Source organism: Mus pahari, chromosome 3 (genome assembly GCF_900095145.1).
Source record: "Mus pahari chromosome 3, PAHARI_EIJ_v1.1, whole genome shotgun sequence".
Classification (NCBI taxonomy): Eukaryota; Metazoa; Chordata; class Mammalia; order Rodentia; family Muridae; genus Mus; species Mus pahari.
The window spans coordinates 28432510-28450222 of record NC_034592.1 but is presented as its reverse complement, the minus strand read 5'-3'; the positions used below and the strand labels follow the sequence as shown (position 1 = coordinate 28450222).

Genomic DNA, 17713 nt, shown 5'->3' with positions numbered 1-17713 from the left:
CAGATCAGTACCTTTCTAAAATATCAACCAATGACACCAAAATTTCTACAATAACTATAACTCCCAATTCACAAACAGTAGAAGAATATCTGAATGGTTCCCAATTATAGGACAACAAGTTTACAATAAAAACTGGAGATTAACTGATCCCTAATTTTTACAGAGAATATATGATCCTGTATTACCTGATCCCTAATTTTTACAGAGAATATATGTGCATTGGCTTTTAGAAAAGTACTACCCAATTTTATTTTATTCAGTGACTTAGTAAAATAAATTCTTAGGTGCTTTAAAATTATTTAATAAGTGGCAATACTTTTTTACTTGCATACCAATATGAAATATGGTCGCTGAGAACATATACCAGCAAGTTCTGGCTTCGTTGGTTTGTTTTCTGTTTGTGTTGGTTTCGTTTGGGACAGGCTCTCACTGTGTAGCCACCACAGGCCTAGAACTGAGAGCTCTCCCTATCCCACCAGACCTGGCTTTAGTTAGCAATGCTTTGATATGCTGAGATAAAATTAAACACTAAGACTTTCTTGACACTTAAACTAAATAATACTACTTAGAGATTTTTTTTTAACTTGCTTCCATCTGTTTGTTCTGAGTACATTTTTTCATCTTTTTTTTAATTACTGGTGTTAAAATTTAAGTCATTAAATGTTGCTCTTTTAGAATATCTAGACTGCCTTACATTTGCCAACAATATAAGAAAAATTATCACTTTAATTTCTTTTTTTCCAGAAATGAAAAAATTTCTTCTTTATGCAAGACGTTCTGAGATCCGAGGGGTGGACATTGACAATCCCTATGTGAACTTCATCACAGCCTTCACTGTCCCAGATATTGATGATGTTGCTGTAATAGACTTCGATGCCTCTGAAGAGCGTTTGTACTGGACAGACATCAAAACACAAACCATTACACGGGCTTTCATTAACGGGACAGGGCTAGAGACAGTTATTTCAAGAGGTAAAGGAACTGAATGTTTGTTATTACATTTGTAATAAATAGTTTCTTTTGCATTCTTCCTATACTGTTCAACTCAACTAAAAGTTGAAATCGGTACAGTGAACCAAGAGTGTCTTCCATCTCTACAAATGTTGAATGTTATAGTCAAATCTAATGTCAGGCTGATAGCCAGAAATTTAAAGATATTCCAAGGAAAAAGTATGTAGCAAATTAAAATTTTTAAATGTCTAAAACACATTACAAAGCTTTTTTTTTCTGCCATGAAACACTACTAGCATGGAGTCAACATAAAGTACAGCAAGGACTCTCCAGGACTCTAAATTGAGCTGTGTGTCCAAACCTCACTTTAAACACACAGAAGCAATTCTTCATAAGCTCTTTCTGGGTTCATTAACAAAAATGAGGGCTGACAACCTAGCTGAGTGGGTAAAAGTACTTACCACACAAGCCTGATGACCTGAATTTGATTCCCCAAATCCAGAGAAGATGGATAGAATCTACACCCCAAGTTGTCCTCTGACTTCTGTGTGCCTGCTGTAATATGCATTGTCTCACATGCATAGGTATGCACATATAACATATATTAATAATATCTCTAAGCTATAAAACCTAGCTGAAACTAAGCATATATGTGAATGTAATTGCTTAACTCTAAATATTTAATATTGTATTGATGTATTACTTGCCTCTATGTTGGCTGTCCTATTTTGCATCTGTTTCCAGCTCAGTAAATGAATCTTCACAGAACACTATTCACTGTGGATAAAAGCCAGAACCATTTTTCCTGCAACTGTAGGCCCTCTACACTTAACACAGATATTTTAGATAGACTAAAAGTCAGGGTAATCTTTCCTCCTAAAGATTACATAAAGAACCATTGATCTGAAGAACATTGCAAATTTTGAATCAAAATGTTTGAGAAGTCTTTGTTTCCTTTTTTATTTTATTAAATATCTTCGATTTTAGAAGATTAATAGTAGGGGTTTTATTTTTTATTCTTCTATCATATATTACATCCCAACTGCAGATTCTTCTCCTTCCTCTTCCCCAAATTTCTGTCCACACATTTCCTCTCCCTCATATCCACACCCTTCCTTGCCTCCCCTCAGCCAAAATTAGGTGTCCAAAAGACATCCATCCAACATTCCAAAACAAGCTACATAATACCAGGCACATTACATCACATCAAGGTTGGAAAAGGCAACCATGTAGGAATTTGAGGTTCCCATAAGCAGGCAAAAGAATCAGAGACAGCCCCCTCTCCCACTGTTAGAAATCCCACAAGAATACCAAGGTACTCAGCCATAATATATATGCAGAAGATCTACCTACTTTAGATTCCTACAGACTTCCAGATTTCTGCAAGCCTTCATGAATCCCAGGCAGATGATTCTGTGGGCAGTGTTCTTATTGTGTCAGTGACTCCTCTGTTTCCTCTGACCCTTTCTCCTGCTCCTCCTTGGGACTCCAGAGCTCTGCCCAATGTTTGGCTCTCAGACTCTGTATCTGCTCCTGTCAGTTGCTTGATAAAGTCTCTGATCTCTCTGATGATGATTACGCTCCAGTTCCAGAACTCTCTGCAGAGAGAACAAAGTATAGGTCTAAGTCAAAGGTTTTGTATATGGATTGGTCCCTCCACTTGAGGCCTTGCCATATTAAAGAAGATGGGCTTTTCAGGCCTCTTGCCCCTTATTACTAGGAGTCTTTGTTAGGTTTATTCTTGTAGATTCCATTGCACTAGGTTTCTATCTTACTCCCAAAATGCCCCCTAATTCTAGTAATTTCTCCCAGTATTTTCTCCCTACCCCAACACCTGATCCCACCACATCTGAATCCAACCTATCTTCAGTCCACTGGTGAAATCTATTGTGTTTCTCCTTCTCAGGGAGATCTTTGTGTCCCCTGCTTAAGCCTTATTATTTAGCCTCCTTGGGTCTGTGGAATATAGCATGATTATCTTTTACTTCACAGCTAATGTCCACTTTAAGAAATTACAAACCATGTTTGTCCTTTTGGATGTTGATTACTTCACTCAAGATAATTTTTTTCTAGTTTCATCCATTGGCCTGCAAAGTTCATGATGTCATTGTTTATAACAGCCGAGGAAGACTCCATAATGTAAATGAATCACATTTTCTTTATCCATTCTTCAGTTGAGGAACACATATATATTCTACCACAAGGACACTTGCTTAACTATGCTCATAGCAACTGTCAGATACACACACACACACACACATATATATATATATATATATATATATATATATATATATATGTATATATATCTTCAGGTATATGACCAGGAGAAGTATAGTTGAGTCTTGAGGTATATTTATTTCCAATTTTCTGAGAAATCACCATATTGGTTTCCAAAGTAGCTGTACAAATATGTACTCCCACCAGCAGTGGAAGTATATTCCCCTTGCTTTACATCCTAGCCTGCATGAGCTGTCTCTTGTGGTTTTGATCTTAGCCATTCTGACAAGTATAAGATAGAAACTCAAAGTCATTTTGATTTGCATTATAGAAGCTATTCAGTTTCGTACGGTCCCACTTATTAATTGTGGATATCAGTGCCTGTGCTATTGATGTTCTGTTCAGGAAGTTGTCTCTAGTACCAAGAAATTCCCCAGTTTCTCTTCTATCAGGTTCTGTATATCTGGATTTCTCTTGATGTCTTTCATCCATTTGGACTTGAGTTTTCTGCAAGGTAATAGATATGAATCTATATGCATTCTTCTATTGGCCAAAATCCAGTTAGACCCACTCAATTTGTTGAAGATGCTTTCTTTTTCCAGTACATATTTATGGCTTTTTAAAATCAAAAGTCAGATCTCCATAGGTGTGTGGATTTACATCTGAGCCTTTGGCTTGATTCCATTGATCAACCTGCTTTCATAGCAATGCCATGTGTTTTTGATTACTACAACACTGTAGTCCAGCTTGAAATCAGGGATAGTCTTACCTCCAGAAGTTCTTTTATTGTAAAAGATTTGTTTAGCTATCCTGGGTTTTAAGTTTTTTCAAATGAAGTTAAGTATTAATCTTTTAAAATCAGTAAAGAATAGCGTTGAAATTTTGATGAGGATTGCATTTAATCTGTAGATTGCTTTTGGCAGGATGGCAATTTTTACTATGTTAATCCTGCTGATCCATGAGCATGAGAGATCTTTCCATCAATGGTAGGTTTTTAATCTTATTTTTTTCATTGAAGGTAGATTGTCCTCTCATACAATATATCCTAACCACATGTCCTTCTCACTCTACTCCTTATTGTTCCCCAGAAGGACCCCTCTAATTCAAATCTTCTCCCTCTTCATTTCCTCTTCCATAAAGAGAAATAGCTCAGGAGTCAGGGATATTTAAATTCTTAAGATGTTAAGTGCTTACTCTGAGCAATACAAGTTTACAAGTAACAGCGTCCCTAAAAATATCCTTTCAGGACCTTCAGGTAGGTGTACACAGGGCAACACAAGCCCGACAACTGATTTGTACCTGTATTTAGGACAATTTGTCTCATCTCAGGACAGTTAAAACAACTTACCAAATTAATATTTGTCAGAAGTGATCATATTTATCTCTAACTCATAGGAAAGTCAGAGGAAATACAATGATGATTGCCTTTGTCTGCAGGTTTTCTTTTTTAAAAGCGGGCTAGATGTAAAATGTGTACATAGCCTGAAGACATCATTACACTCACTGAAATGATCATCCTCCAGAGTTCAGGAAGGAGTTCAAGGCCTTTATCAAGAATGTGAACATCCCTCTTCCACAGCTCTGAAACCTGCATACAGCTGAAATTCAGTTTACAAACACTAAGGGACAGGTTTCTGCCATTAGTATTTTAGTAGCTGGACAAGTATTTTCCTTAGGAGAAGAAATGGAGGAAGAGATGCAGGATAGCCCCCATGGTACTGGCACTCTGTCCTGCAGACAAGGCAGAGCACAGACAAGCTCAGGTTGCTGAAGGGGAAAAAAAAAATCCTGATTACATCAAATTTCTTACATGTATATAGCCAAAAACTGATTTCTGTGTTTTATATTTCCATGCAAATATGCAGAATGGTATTTGCTTTAAAGAGGGCATGGGAAACATTATTTTGGAAGGGTCTCTTTACCAAAGATATATACTGGGATTCACCTGAGAGGTGAATACCAGGTAGATCTTCAAAGTGTAGTTAACTGCTTTTGTGGTTGTAAATTTGGATAGAGAAGACAACGTTTGAGGAATCCTTGGCACATTGCTCCGCTATAAAGAGGCAAACACAAAGGCAGACAGTTTAACCTGAAGGTGGAGGCCCAGGCTCTCTTAAAGTACCTCTTCTGCTTCTTCTTTACAATTTCAATAGACTTACCTTTTTTTTCCCCAAGAACCCAGCCTTGCTAAAGATTATGTGGATATTTTAGTGAGAAATGTGCCCATATACTCATGTATTTGAACACTGTGTTTGCAGTTGGTGGCACTGTTTGGGAAAGTTTATGTTTGGAACCTTGCTGGAGGATGTGTGTAGGGAATATTTTTGAGAGTTCTGTGTTAATCCTAAAGTGTGAGGGGAAAAAAGCCACTGACCCAAAATATCATGACCAAATTAATTAAAGCAAGCAATTAATTAAATCAAGCTTTTTTATTCATGTAAACCTGCTGCCTCAACCTAAGTCAGCATTAGACATGAGAGAGATGAGGTTGGGGGTTTCGAAATGAAGAATTTGTTGGGCATGATAGGCAGAGTTCCAGTAGCAGAACATAGCAAGGCGGTCATAACAAGGTAGTTATAACAAGGTTCAAACAAATGTACGGGTTGCAAGATGGTCATTACAACTTTTCAAACCAAGACATAATTGCCATTTCCTGGAACAGTCAATGCAGAACAATTTAGTTTAGGTTATGGCTAGCACATTGTCCCATACTTGAGAAAAATAGGTTCAACAGTAAACAATATATTCTTTTCTGTAAGATAGTTTTTAAACTTAGTGTGGATGCATGCTTGTTCATCAATAGCTTTGCCCCACTAGGAATTCTGTTTCTTCATTCTTGCCTTTATAGATGAGATGTCTCCACAACCTGAACCTGGGGCCATGCCTATTATTTGCTGCCATGCCTCTCTGACATATGGACCCTTATACATATAGAACGATAAGGCAAAAACTCTTCCATAACCGATTTCAGTCATGGTGTTTTGTCACAGCAACAAAAAAGTAACTAATACAGAATAGTGGGACATTCTCTTAGTAGCAAAACCAGAGATGAACTTTTGACAGTTTTGCTTTGGATCTTATCAGAGTATCACAAATTGCAACAGTAATCAACATCACGTACCTGTACATCTCTTGGAGCACTGTGGATGAGCTCTGCAGACCTTGCTCTTACTTCCTATATAGTTGCCCTCTGTTACGTCTCAGTTTTTCTTTTTTCTTTTTTCTTGAAAATAGTCTTCTTTTATTTTTTTCTTATTCAATACATCCATGCCACAGTTTTCCCTCCCTATACTCCTCCTAGCGCCCAGTTCTATCTCCTCTCTCGCCAAATGCACCCTTCCTTCATTTCCTCTTTAGAAAAGAACAGGGCTCCAAGAAATTATAGCCTTGCAGGACAAAATACAACACAATAAAACAAAGCAAACGCACTCACATCGAAGCTAAACAAGGCAGCCCAAGAGAGGAAAAGAGTCTTAAGAACAGGTGAAAGGGTCCGAGAAACTCCTGCTCCCACTGGTAGGAATCTTACAAGAACACCAAGGTAATAGTTGCAACATATACACAAAGGACCTTGTGTAACCACGCTTTCCTCTTCGGTCTCTGTGAACCCACGTGATCTCTGCTTAGTTCACTGAGTGGTCAGTAGTTCGCCAGTAGTTCGCTGGTTTTCTGAGGAAAGTTTACAGCACAAAGTGCCTACGTAAAGAAACTGGAGTGATCTCATGTTCCCAATTTAACAGCACACCTGAAAGCTCTAGATCAAAAGAGAAGCAAGTACACCCAAGAGGAGTAGAAGAAAGAAATGATCAAATTGAGGGCTGAAATCAATTCAATAGAAACAAAGAGAACAGTACAGAAAATCAATAAAACAAAGAAAAATCAACAAGATGGACAAACCCTTATCCAAACTAAAAGACATGGAGAGATTATCCAAATTAATGAAATCAAAAATGAAAGGAGGGGCATAACAGTGGATACTGAGGAAATCCTTAGAATCTTAAGGACATATTTCAAACACCTGTGCTCAACTAAATCAAAAAATCCTCTCAATAGGTACCATTTATCAAAGTTATCAAAGATAGACCTATAGCCCTCCAGTGAAATAGAGACCATCATTAAAAGTCTCCAAAACAAGCAGGCAAGCAAACAAACAAATCACAGCCAAAAAGTTTTTGCCCAGAATTCTATCAGACTTTTAAAGAACTAATGCCACTGCTCTTGAAATTATCCCACAAAACAGAAACATGTTGAACACTATGAAATTCCTTTCATGAAGCCACAGTTACTCTGATACCCAGACGGTACAAAAACTCAAAAAGAAAGAGAAATACGTACTACTTTCCCTTATAAACATAGGAGTTGAGTCCACAAAGCTGTCTCAGTCTTGTGCTGGAGTTTTAGGGAAGTCCTGGAAAGCCACCGGTCTTTAGTCTATTTTGAATTCCGTAAGAAGTAGGTCCTAATACCAAGGAAGAAATGCATCTGTAACAGGACTGAACTTGCCAGAGAGGGTGAAGAAAAGCAGACAGAGCAAAACCTTCCTTTTTATATACTGTGCCACTGATGGTGTGGCCCTTAAGATGGCTCTTTCTACCTCAAAATATCCAATCAAAAATAAACAAACAACAACAAACCAACCAACCAACAAACAAACAACACCCTCCCCCTCCCAACAAAAGCCTTCACTGTACTTCTCAGCTACAGACATTGACAGGTATAGTCATGTTGACAACCAAGATTAGTTATCACAAAAATCATATATAATATTATTCTAAGAGAAAACACCCTTATAATCCATAGAATGATCTTGGCAGCAAACAGCTTTAGCCTCTGGCCCTAATAATGCTTTTACTTGAGCCTCTGCCTGGACCTGTCATTCAAGCTGTCAGGCTTACTGATTGGGTGTGATAAATGACCTAACATTAACTTGACATAAATACTATCCAACTTAATTTCTGAATATCTAATATTTATATAAATAATTTCCATTCTACTGATGAGAGAACTCAGCCATAGAAACTGTACTGTAGATTCAAAGGCGCAGGGAGGAACTGGCAGAAATAAACTTACCCTCTGGTCCACACTATTGGTGCTCCTGTATCCTTCATTGTGTGGTAATAAGATGATTTAGGATTTTACTGCTAGTCACTGGACAGTAATTCTATCAGACGTCCTTTTAAAGTGCTATCCCTTTAAAATAGCCCCAGAGCTCAGTTAGCCCTCCCGAGTGTGGACTTCTTTCATCCTTTTCCACAATAGAGTGCCTCAGTAAAATTGAAGATACTACTGGTAGTCAACACAAGGAGAATATTACAAAATTTAGGTAGAAAATGTAAAAAAAAAATTAAACTTAATACAAAGCAAAGTCACCTTGGAAGGGTGAACATCAACTGAGTTGCATCTATTGGACAGGCCCATGGACCAGTCTCTGGGGCATTTTCTTAATTAATGACTGATGTGCAACAACCCAGTGTTATCCTTGGCTGGATGGTCCCAGGGGATAAAAGAAAGAAAGAAGGAGGGGCAAGCTATGAAGCAAGTCAGTAAGCAGTATTCCTCCGTCACCTCTACCCCAGCGCTTGGCTTCAGGTTCCTTTCTGCACTGAGTTCCTGCAGGACAGACTGTGACCTGGGAAGTCTGTGAAATAGATCCTTTCCTGCCTAAGTTGCTTGTGGCCCATGTTGTACCACAGGAAAACAGAAGCAAACTAGGTCATGTGTTGGTATTTCATATTTTTATCTACATGTTCTCTGTTTGTTTGTTTGTTTTAAATCTACCCCTTTAATGATAGAATTAAATTTTGAGGTTCTTGTTGCTTTCTAACTTTAAACCTCTCTATCTGACTCCAGGGGGTATTAGAGCTGATTCATTTGCACCTGAATCTCTTTTCAGACTGTCAGACATACAGGTGTTGCCTTCCCCCCCCCCCCCCGCCATGTCTTTCCCTCTAATGAATTTGAGGGGAAAAAAGGTTTCGCTTCAAATATGTGTTTATCAGGTTTCTCACAATATGTGCCTTCTTCATACTCAGCATTCTCGGCAGATCCCCTGGTGGTAACTTGATGGAGTGCATCTGTTGTCTTTCTCCTCCCAAAGGTTGTCATTCATCAGAAGTGTGAGCAAAGAGTTCTAGACACACAGTGGTGGGCTTATGAAAGTCTGCGCCGTTTTCAGTAGAATCTCATTTTTATTGGCAAAGAAGCTTGATGTTTCTGGCGTATTCAAACTGCTCATTCTACTGCTTCAGCCTAAACAGTGCTGGAGGTATCATGTTCATCTAAACATGGAATTCTCAATTAATTTTTAATCTAATTGAATTTATCTAAGGATTGTCCATTCATGTTTGAAATATTATTCACTTATATAGTAATTATTTTATTTTCAGTGTGAAGTAAGATTTTCCTCTCTATATATTGAAAATTATTAAGTGTAATAATGGTTTGAAAAATGATAGTAATAATTCTAAAATGGGTTCAGAGCGAATTAAATAGACACTCACTGGTCCACAATAACAGTGCTATCTGTACTTTGAAATAGTTATGGGGTTTCTTCTGTTAACTCATATCTGGCCAGAATGCTCCATTTTTTTCATATTTACTGAGAAAGTTTCTGTGGTGAAATAATATCAATATCTGTGATATAAAAAAATGTAAGTAGCCATAATGATGCCCAAAACTGCTGATCATTGAGTATTTCGCTTCCATAGGGAAAGCTGGCAAAGGTCCATACTCTCTATCCCCACTTTTCATGTTTTCAATTAGAAAAGTGAATATACGATTTCATTCTAATGTGCACGATATTAAGAAATTCTATAGCATCTTTTAGGTTCTGCAACTGAGGCATTAGAGTGGTGAAATGATGTTCTGTATTTCACAGCTGTAAAAGCTAAAGACCTCTCATTAACTCAAGGAACATGGCATGTGACAGTATTCCTAAACGTGACTACATGACTACAATTTAAGGTTAAGTGAAATAAGGATGGGTAAGCAAGCATCTTAGACCATTAGGTTCCAGTTCAAAATGATTTCTGACACGGAATTTCTGAGGAAGGAAGAGGTAAGGAGGCCTTTGGGGAAAATGGGTGTCCAGTTCAGGAGTGCATCGTCACAGAGGTCTGAAAATCTTTGGGATACCCTGCTGAGGAAGTAGCTAGATATAGTAGAGGTTTCACGTTGGAGCCTATCTCCCACGGAATTAGGACAAAACTGGGAACCACAGGTAAGATTTAAAGGTAGTATAAGGGAGCTAAGTTGAAAAATAAATCAAATGACAATTGCAAAGATAGACCCGCAGACTGAGAAATGATAGGCAGGAGTGATATAAGAAAGTTACAGAAATGTACTAAATTTGAAACAAAATTTAACCCAGAGGTGAGATGTGGGTCAGGTAGGAGATTGGTTGACTTGCATATACTAAGTTCTAATACCCATGGCCTCATGATGGTGGACACCCAGCACTAAGACTTGAGCTAAGGATACAAAGACAGAAGTATTCAGAGTTCAGGACTGGCATTGTTTACCTAAAATCCTTCCTCAAAAAAATCAAAACAAATATTAGCCTAGAACTCTGAGACATGTAACGAAGGGGACAGCATTTGGGCATTGCCCAAAAGCTAAGATAGAACTAAGAGGTTCAGATGACTGATACTTAATAGAGGTTGGAAGTGCTAGTGCAGAAGTGAGCAAGAAGAGATGGGAGTGTTGCTTTTAGTAACTGATACTTAATATGTGTGGTTTGTTTGTATGTGTTATATGTGTTTATGTATGGTGGCATACACAGATGAGTATTCATATGCATGTGTGCATGAATAGAGGTCAGAGGCTAATAGATAACTCTCTACCATATATCTTCAGAAAGGTTAACTTAGACATAGAACTTACTAGATGGGAAACTAATCCCATGGGGATATTCTGATACTTTAATATAGCTAAAGAAATAGTAGAAAAATCTAGGTTAAGATGTTAATGTTTTTTAAAAAATTGTTCTTTTAAAACAAGAATGATTTTCCCACTCATCTCGGATGATACATGCTAATAATATATAAAATCTTTCTAGTAATCTTGTGATCATTCAGTCTTGTTCTCCCACTAATGAGCCATATTAGAACAAGCAGCAAATATCTCAAAAAAGTAAAGATCTGTGGATTTTGTCTTGATGATTGCTACTTTCTCAACTGCTATATCATTACTTTTATAGATTTAACTGACAAGTACTTGGTGTGTGTGTGTGGGGGGGGCGTGTGCATGTGTGTTTTTAAAATGCAGACATTCACCTGTCTGTATTTTGATTTTGACATACATTTGAAAATACATTTATCATGTACCCAAACAATTTTTGGTAATGCAGGCCTTTGAAGAATGTATCACCTGCGTTAGTTCAAGAAAGTGGGTTTTCCCAAAACAGAGAAAACATGAATTTTCTGAGAAACTTGCTCCCAGGTATTGGTGTGACCTAATTAAAACAAAACAAAACAAAACAAAACAGATGTTACAATTCAAAATATATTGTTTCAATATTTTTAGTATTGAGGAGAAAGATATCTTTTTTTTGGTTGTTGTTTGTTTGTTTGTTTTACTATTTTCCTTTATGTCCTTAATAGGCAGTTTAGAGAGTTCTCTAAAGCAGTGAGTCAGAACTTTAGTTATAGAAAAAAAGCATACGAGTTTGATTTCAACTGTCAAACAGATAATCCAAAGTGCCACTTTTTGTCCATCAAAAGGGTACAAAGTTCTGATTGAGATTGAACAGATAAGTGCTCAGATAAAAACACTGTCACACATTTCAGCCTTATACTTGAGTATTGACATATTCTTAAAGTTCCAGATTGTAGTTGATAAGTTCACTAAGTCATTACAAACATATATTTTCATTGTATGCTGTATATGTCTCAGGATATGTTTAATATATTGGAAATATATATTGATAATATTTACTGAATTTTGCTTTAAAATTAAAGAAGGTCGTATATATATTCCAATTAGTAAAATAATTTAAAATATTTTGAGCATCAGAAATAGAAAGCAAAAGTATTTTATAAAACATGATGTCTGGTAGAGCAACATTCCATCCTCCGGAGGATTCTGAGAAATCCTTTGTTATTTGTAAGTTGCCTTAGGTTAAAGTGAGCAGAGATCCTGAAAAAAAAAATAATCTCTGTAACAGATACTGATAACAAAGAACCAGGCCCACAGGGTTGGCGCATGAACAGAAACCTCTTTCTTATAGCACCACCCCTCTGCTGCCAGTGAACTGTAGAGGGTGGGGCAGAAGGAATGCATTCCAAATGAGGAGAAAAAGTCTAACTTCAATGAAGTGTCGTGTTTTTCCGTCTCACAAACAAAACATTAGTATGAGATTGTGCAGTGAAGGCGGTGCACATCCAGTTTATCAGGGCAGCAGTTTATCAGTGAGAGTCAGCAGGGAACCCTACAGAAGGCGTGGGTTAAGGATGTGATGCTGGACCTGGCACTGTAATGAACCACACCAGCTGAAGAAGAGCTTCCTGGTCTTGGAAATACAGTAGCCACGCAATACACCACCTCTGTGCTCCACAGCTCCAGTACAATTACTGGACTCCCGGCCGTATTCTGCTCTGTTAGCAAGTTTGATAAGTCCGAAGTTTTCTACTTTCTAAGTTAAAACCAACAACAATAACAGAAACAAAAAAAAAAAAAAAAACTAGTTTGCTGGCTTCCTATGAACCGGAAGATGTATTGATTTCATTGGTGTGAAGTCGCAGCTGCTTGGACTGGTCAGTACTGCAGGTAGCCTATGCGTGAGATCCACTGGGACACCCAGGACCTCCACCCTTGCCACAGCCACTGAGCAGTCAGTGTTTTCACAGGTCCAGGAACAGAGGAGTGAAGAAACCTCCAATTACCAAATATTAGAAAATGACAAAATACAAAAAAGGCAAGTCCTGGGTTGAGCTGTTAAATGCCACACATAGGTACTAAAATAGCCCTACTATACTTTACTAAATTCCATAATTTCTGACAGTTCAACTTACTGTGTATCTCCTCTTATAGTGTCCTATTTAATATGCATCCCTGCACTTGTTTTTCAAGATGCCCCATTCACTAATCAAAGAAGAGCAGTCCAGACACATTATCTGTAGTGGTACTGGATCCACACTTAATTAGGTTTCCAACATTACTGTAGAGCCCACATTTGGAGTAATGTTAAAATGATTTTAGTTTTGTTCTCAGATTCCATTAAATTCCTGTTAATTATCCGTGTTGAAAAGTGTTCAACTGTGCCGGGTTTGATGAAAGTTGAATTATTTTACTTCCCATAAGTAACAAATCAGCACTTAAGCATCTAACAGCCCATTCGCTGGTGAGATACAGTCCGTTCTCCTAAGGAGACCTGTGTGTGCTGAGTGCACGAGCTAGTTCTTCTTTAAACCTTGGTCACTCACCTCAGCCCACAAGACTTCCTCCAATGTCTTGCAAGGGTTCACTGGTGAATCATTGATCGTTACTCTAATTTTAATGATAATTGTTTCTTCAGGTTTCCTATTGCCTCAGCAGTTAGACATTAATGATTATACATGCCTTAAGAAGTGTTGATAAGGGGATGAGATTACAATCTTGCACAATTTTAGCTGACAAATTAAAGTGTAAATTAGGTTTTCCCTTAGACAGAAAATAACTTACCTGAAGAGGCAGGAGAATGTGAACCCTCAGTAACTCTCCATTTTCTTTATCCTGTTTTACAGATATTCAGAGTATCAGAGGGTTAGCAGTGGACTGGGTATCACGTAATTTATACTGGATTAGCTCAGAATTTGATGAAACACAAATTAATGTGGCAAGATTAGATGGCTCTTTGAAAACCTCAATTATCCACGGAATCGATAAACCGCAGTGTCTGGCAGCCCACCCAGTCAGAGGGTAAAGTATGATTTTTAAATGTTTTTTTTTTTTTAAAAAAACATTTTGCACATTAGTTTACATTTTACATAAAATTGTTTAATTCAGATGATATATATGTGGAGGACAGAGTCAAAATGTAAATGTGAGGTTGGATATTATAAGAGATTCAGAGTCTTGGATAGAGATTTTTATCCAGATGAAATTCAATTTATAAGATCTCTTTAGTGGTTGTTTCAAGGGAATGAGAGTTAAGAAAAAAAAAAAAAAAAGAAATAGAATTGAGGAAAATAATGCTTTTATTTTGAATGGTGGTTTTCAACATTTCCTTACTGCATGGTCAGTGCAGAGTGGTTGGGCCTTTGTCCCTGGCAAGTCACAGAACCTGGGTAGTACAAAGCTTCCAGGAGGGAGGGTCAAAATGAATTTCTTCCCACCTACAGCGTGCAATTCCTTTTTAGCCAAGAGGATTTGGTTGTGATGAAGGACAAAATGAAAGTAGCTCACTTTAACCTCGGCTAAGCATTAGACTGGAATGTAGAAGGAAAATGAGAATAGATAAATGTCTTTCAAGGAGAGCTGAAAGCAAAAGAGTGGCATTCTCCCTAGGCAAACACATAGGGGGCCAACATATTTAAGTCTTCTGGAAAAAATTAATTCTTAGCCTATAATTATTTTTAGTTTATTCTTTGACATATGCTGCTTTTCAATAAATGGATCTGCTTATAACATGTTAATCCATATGTTTTGAATTAAGGAAACTGTACTGGACAGATGGAAATACAATAAACATGGCAAATATGGATGGAAGTAACAGCAAGATTCTCTTTCAGAACCAAAAGGAACCAGTTGGTAAGTACTTTTTAAAAAAAAAATGAATATTACAATTTTAATGTGATATACCTCCATGACTTTGAACTAAACCCTGAGAAGATTTACAGATCCGTAATATAAATTAAGTCAGGGAACATTTGGTTCCAAGAAACCTGTTTTCTCTTTGTGAGATGCTTTTCATTAGCACAAACACTGTCTGGGCATCTCTGAGGCAGCTCATAGGTGAATATTTGCGTACTTCCATTTGCTTTCCTCCCTTCCCAGCTCTGTCACTGTCCCCCCCCTCTCCCCCAGACAATCTCCTTCCGTTTTCATACAATGGGTGTTTTGTTAGAGGGCCCTTCCCCTCCTATCCCAGTTACAGTCTCTAGTGCTGCAACAGAAACCAGGGCCGTAAGCAACTCAGGGAGGCATGGGGATATGTCACTTAAAACTCCCTGTTCCAGTCCATCATCAAAGGAAGTTAAAGCAGGAACTCAGGACAAGATCATGGAGGTCCGAACTGTCACAGCAGCCCTTGAAGTGAGTTTCTTATAGCACCTTAGGACTACCTGCTCAGGAGTGGTACCACCCAAAATGGCCAGATCCTCCCATATCAATTTCTAATTAGTAAATTTCATCACAGGCTCACCCAGAGGCCAGTCTAGTGGGGTATATTTTTCTCAACCGACATTCTCTCTTCTCAAATAGCTGTGATGACAAGAGCTCACCAGAACATGCCCCTTTAGATTAATTCCTTTCTTCTCATAGACTCTTTTCTACTTTAATTTCAGAGCCACACAAAGACATTTAAATACAGAGTCCATGTATGGAAGAGGATGTAATAATTTTGTGTGTGTGTATGTGAATCTGGCCTGTTTCATTTTATAGTATGATCTTGGGTACTGTTTTCCTGAAGATGTCATGATTAAATTCTGCATAAATCCATAAAGCCTGAATAAAATTCTGTTCTATATATGTATCATATTTATCAGGTGTTCTGTTGATGAACCTCTAAACTAATTTCTGTCTTTGCTAGTATCAGTCATGTAAACTATGTATAAATACAAATAAGCAAAAATCTCCATGCTATTCTGTCTTAGTCCTTCAGGTACATGCCCTGCAGTAGTGTTCTTTCTTCCTCCTCCTCCTCTTCCTCCTCCTCCTCTTCTTCCTTCTCTTCCTCTATTTGATTATTATTTATTTTGACTGTATATTTGTATACATATATGAGCATGTTCGTGTCTGAGGGGATGGATAAGTATATGTTCACATGTACACGTAAAGCTGGTGGGTAGAGGACAACCTCAGGTCTGAGAAATTTTATGGATATTAGGCTGAATGGTCAAGGTGCCCTTAGGCTCTTCCTGTCTTTTCCTCATCTCTCCGATACATGTGGATACCACTAAACCTGGCTTTTTACATGGGTGCTGGGTATTGATTTCAGGCCTTAATACATATGCATTAAGTACTTTCCTGGCTGAGCCGTCTCCCCAGCTCCTAAAGTTATTTTAATTTGCATCTCTCCTATGGTTAAGAATGTCGAACCCTTTTTTTTCATTGTTTTTTGGTAGTTTCCATTTCTTTTCCTGATCACTTCAATTCAATTCATTTGGTCATGTAGTGACTAGATAGTTTTGCTCCTTGTTAGATGCTTCATTTTTGAAGTTATTTGTATATTCTATACAGTAAACCTCTGTCCAGCATGTCGTTGGCAACCACTTCCTTCCAATGTGCAGCTGTGTCTTCATTCCGGCAGTTATTCCCTTTGGTATGAAAAAGCTTTCTAATGTCATCAATCCAAATTGTCAACTCTCAAGGTTATTTTCCTTTCAGAAGGTCCTTGTCCAGAACTATGCTTTGTTGTTTCACTGATGGTTTCCTCAAGCTGTTTCAGAATTCCAGGTCTTCCTCAATATCTCAGATGCATTGTGAGTTCGATTGTACAGAGTAGTGATCAGAATGCGGTGTAGGTCTTTGGTAAGTGGCTGTCTAGTTGCTGTACTTGTTGAAAGGCTGTTTGTTTCCAAGTATATGATGTAGGGGAAATATGTTTCAACACCAGAAAGGGCCTCCCAATTCCACCAAAAACACTCTTAAAACATGTAATATCACGTTATCAAAATAGCTAGATACAAACCCAACATACAGCAGTCAGTAGCTGATCTGGGAATATACCTTAATAGAAAGTTCTTGTTTAGTATGTGGTAGGCAAACCTAACACAAGCTATGAGAGAACTCAGTTATAAACCTCAAGAAATAAATTGAAAAAGATTGAAAGATAAATTTCTCATATTTATGGATGACTTAATGTAAACATAAATATATTTCAGAAGTGATATTCAATACAACCCTCATCAAAATCCCCATTATGTTCTTCATAGGACTAAAATAGTCAATCTGAGAATTGTTATTTAAGCATAAAAAGTCCCAAAATAGACACAGCAATTCTAGCAAGAAGGGCAGAGTTGATATATCACTGTGCCCAATCCTGACCAATTGCAGAAAGCTATAATCATGAAACTGTATGGTACTGACAAAGGAACTAATATATAGTTCTAAGGAACAGAACAGTGGATGCAGAAACAAGCCTACTAAATTCTAAAGGGCCCTTCCTTTAGTTCTAGGATCCTAAGTAGCACAAGATATAATTAACAAGAGAGATTTCCAAAGATATGGTTAGGTTTACATGACCATGAGTGTCTTCCAGTAAGCATTAAGCCCAAAGAAATGACCAAGCATGATACTCACATATATATATATATATATATATATATATATATATATATATATATGTTTGTGTGTGTGTGTGTGTGTGGGTGGGTGTATGTGTATATATGTATATATATATATA

General features: G+C 37.5%; 1 protein-coding gene across 4 annotated transcripts in view; it reads left to right on the top strand.

Annotated features, from left to right (window-relative positions):
- Nucleotides 1–17713, top strand: part of Lrp1b (LDL receptor related protein 1B) — a 1962444-nt gene that overhangs the window by 1306179 nt on the left and 638552 nt on the right. For all 4 annotated transcript variants that reach the window (XM_021192210.2, XM_029535926.1, XM_029535925.1 and 1 more), the window contains exons 29-31: nucleotides 745–972; nucleotides 13893–14067; nucleotides 14804–14898. In XM_021192210.2, the coding sequence (XP_021047869.1) occupies nucleotides 745–972; nucleotides 13893–14067; nucleotides 14804–14898 (498 nt within the window). The remainder of the gene's footprint in view (nucleotides 1–744; nucleotides 973–13892; nucleotides 14068–14803; nucleotides 14899–17713) is intronic.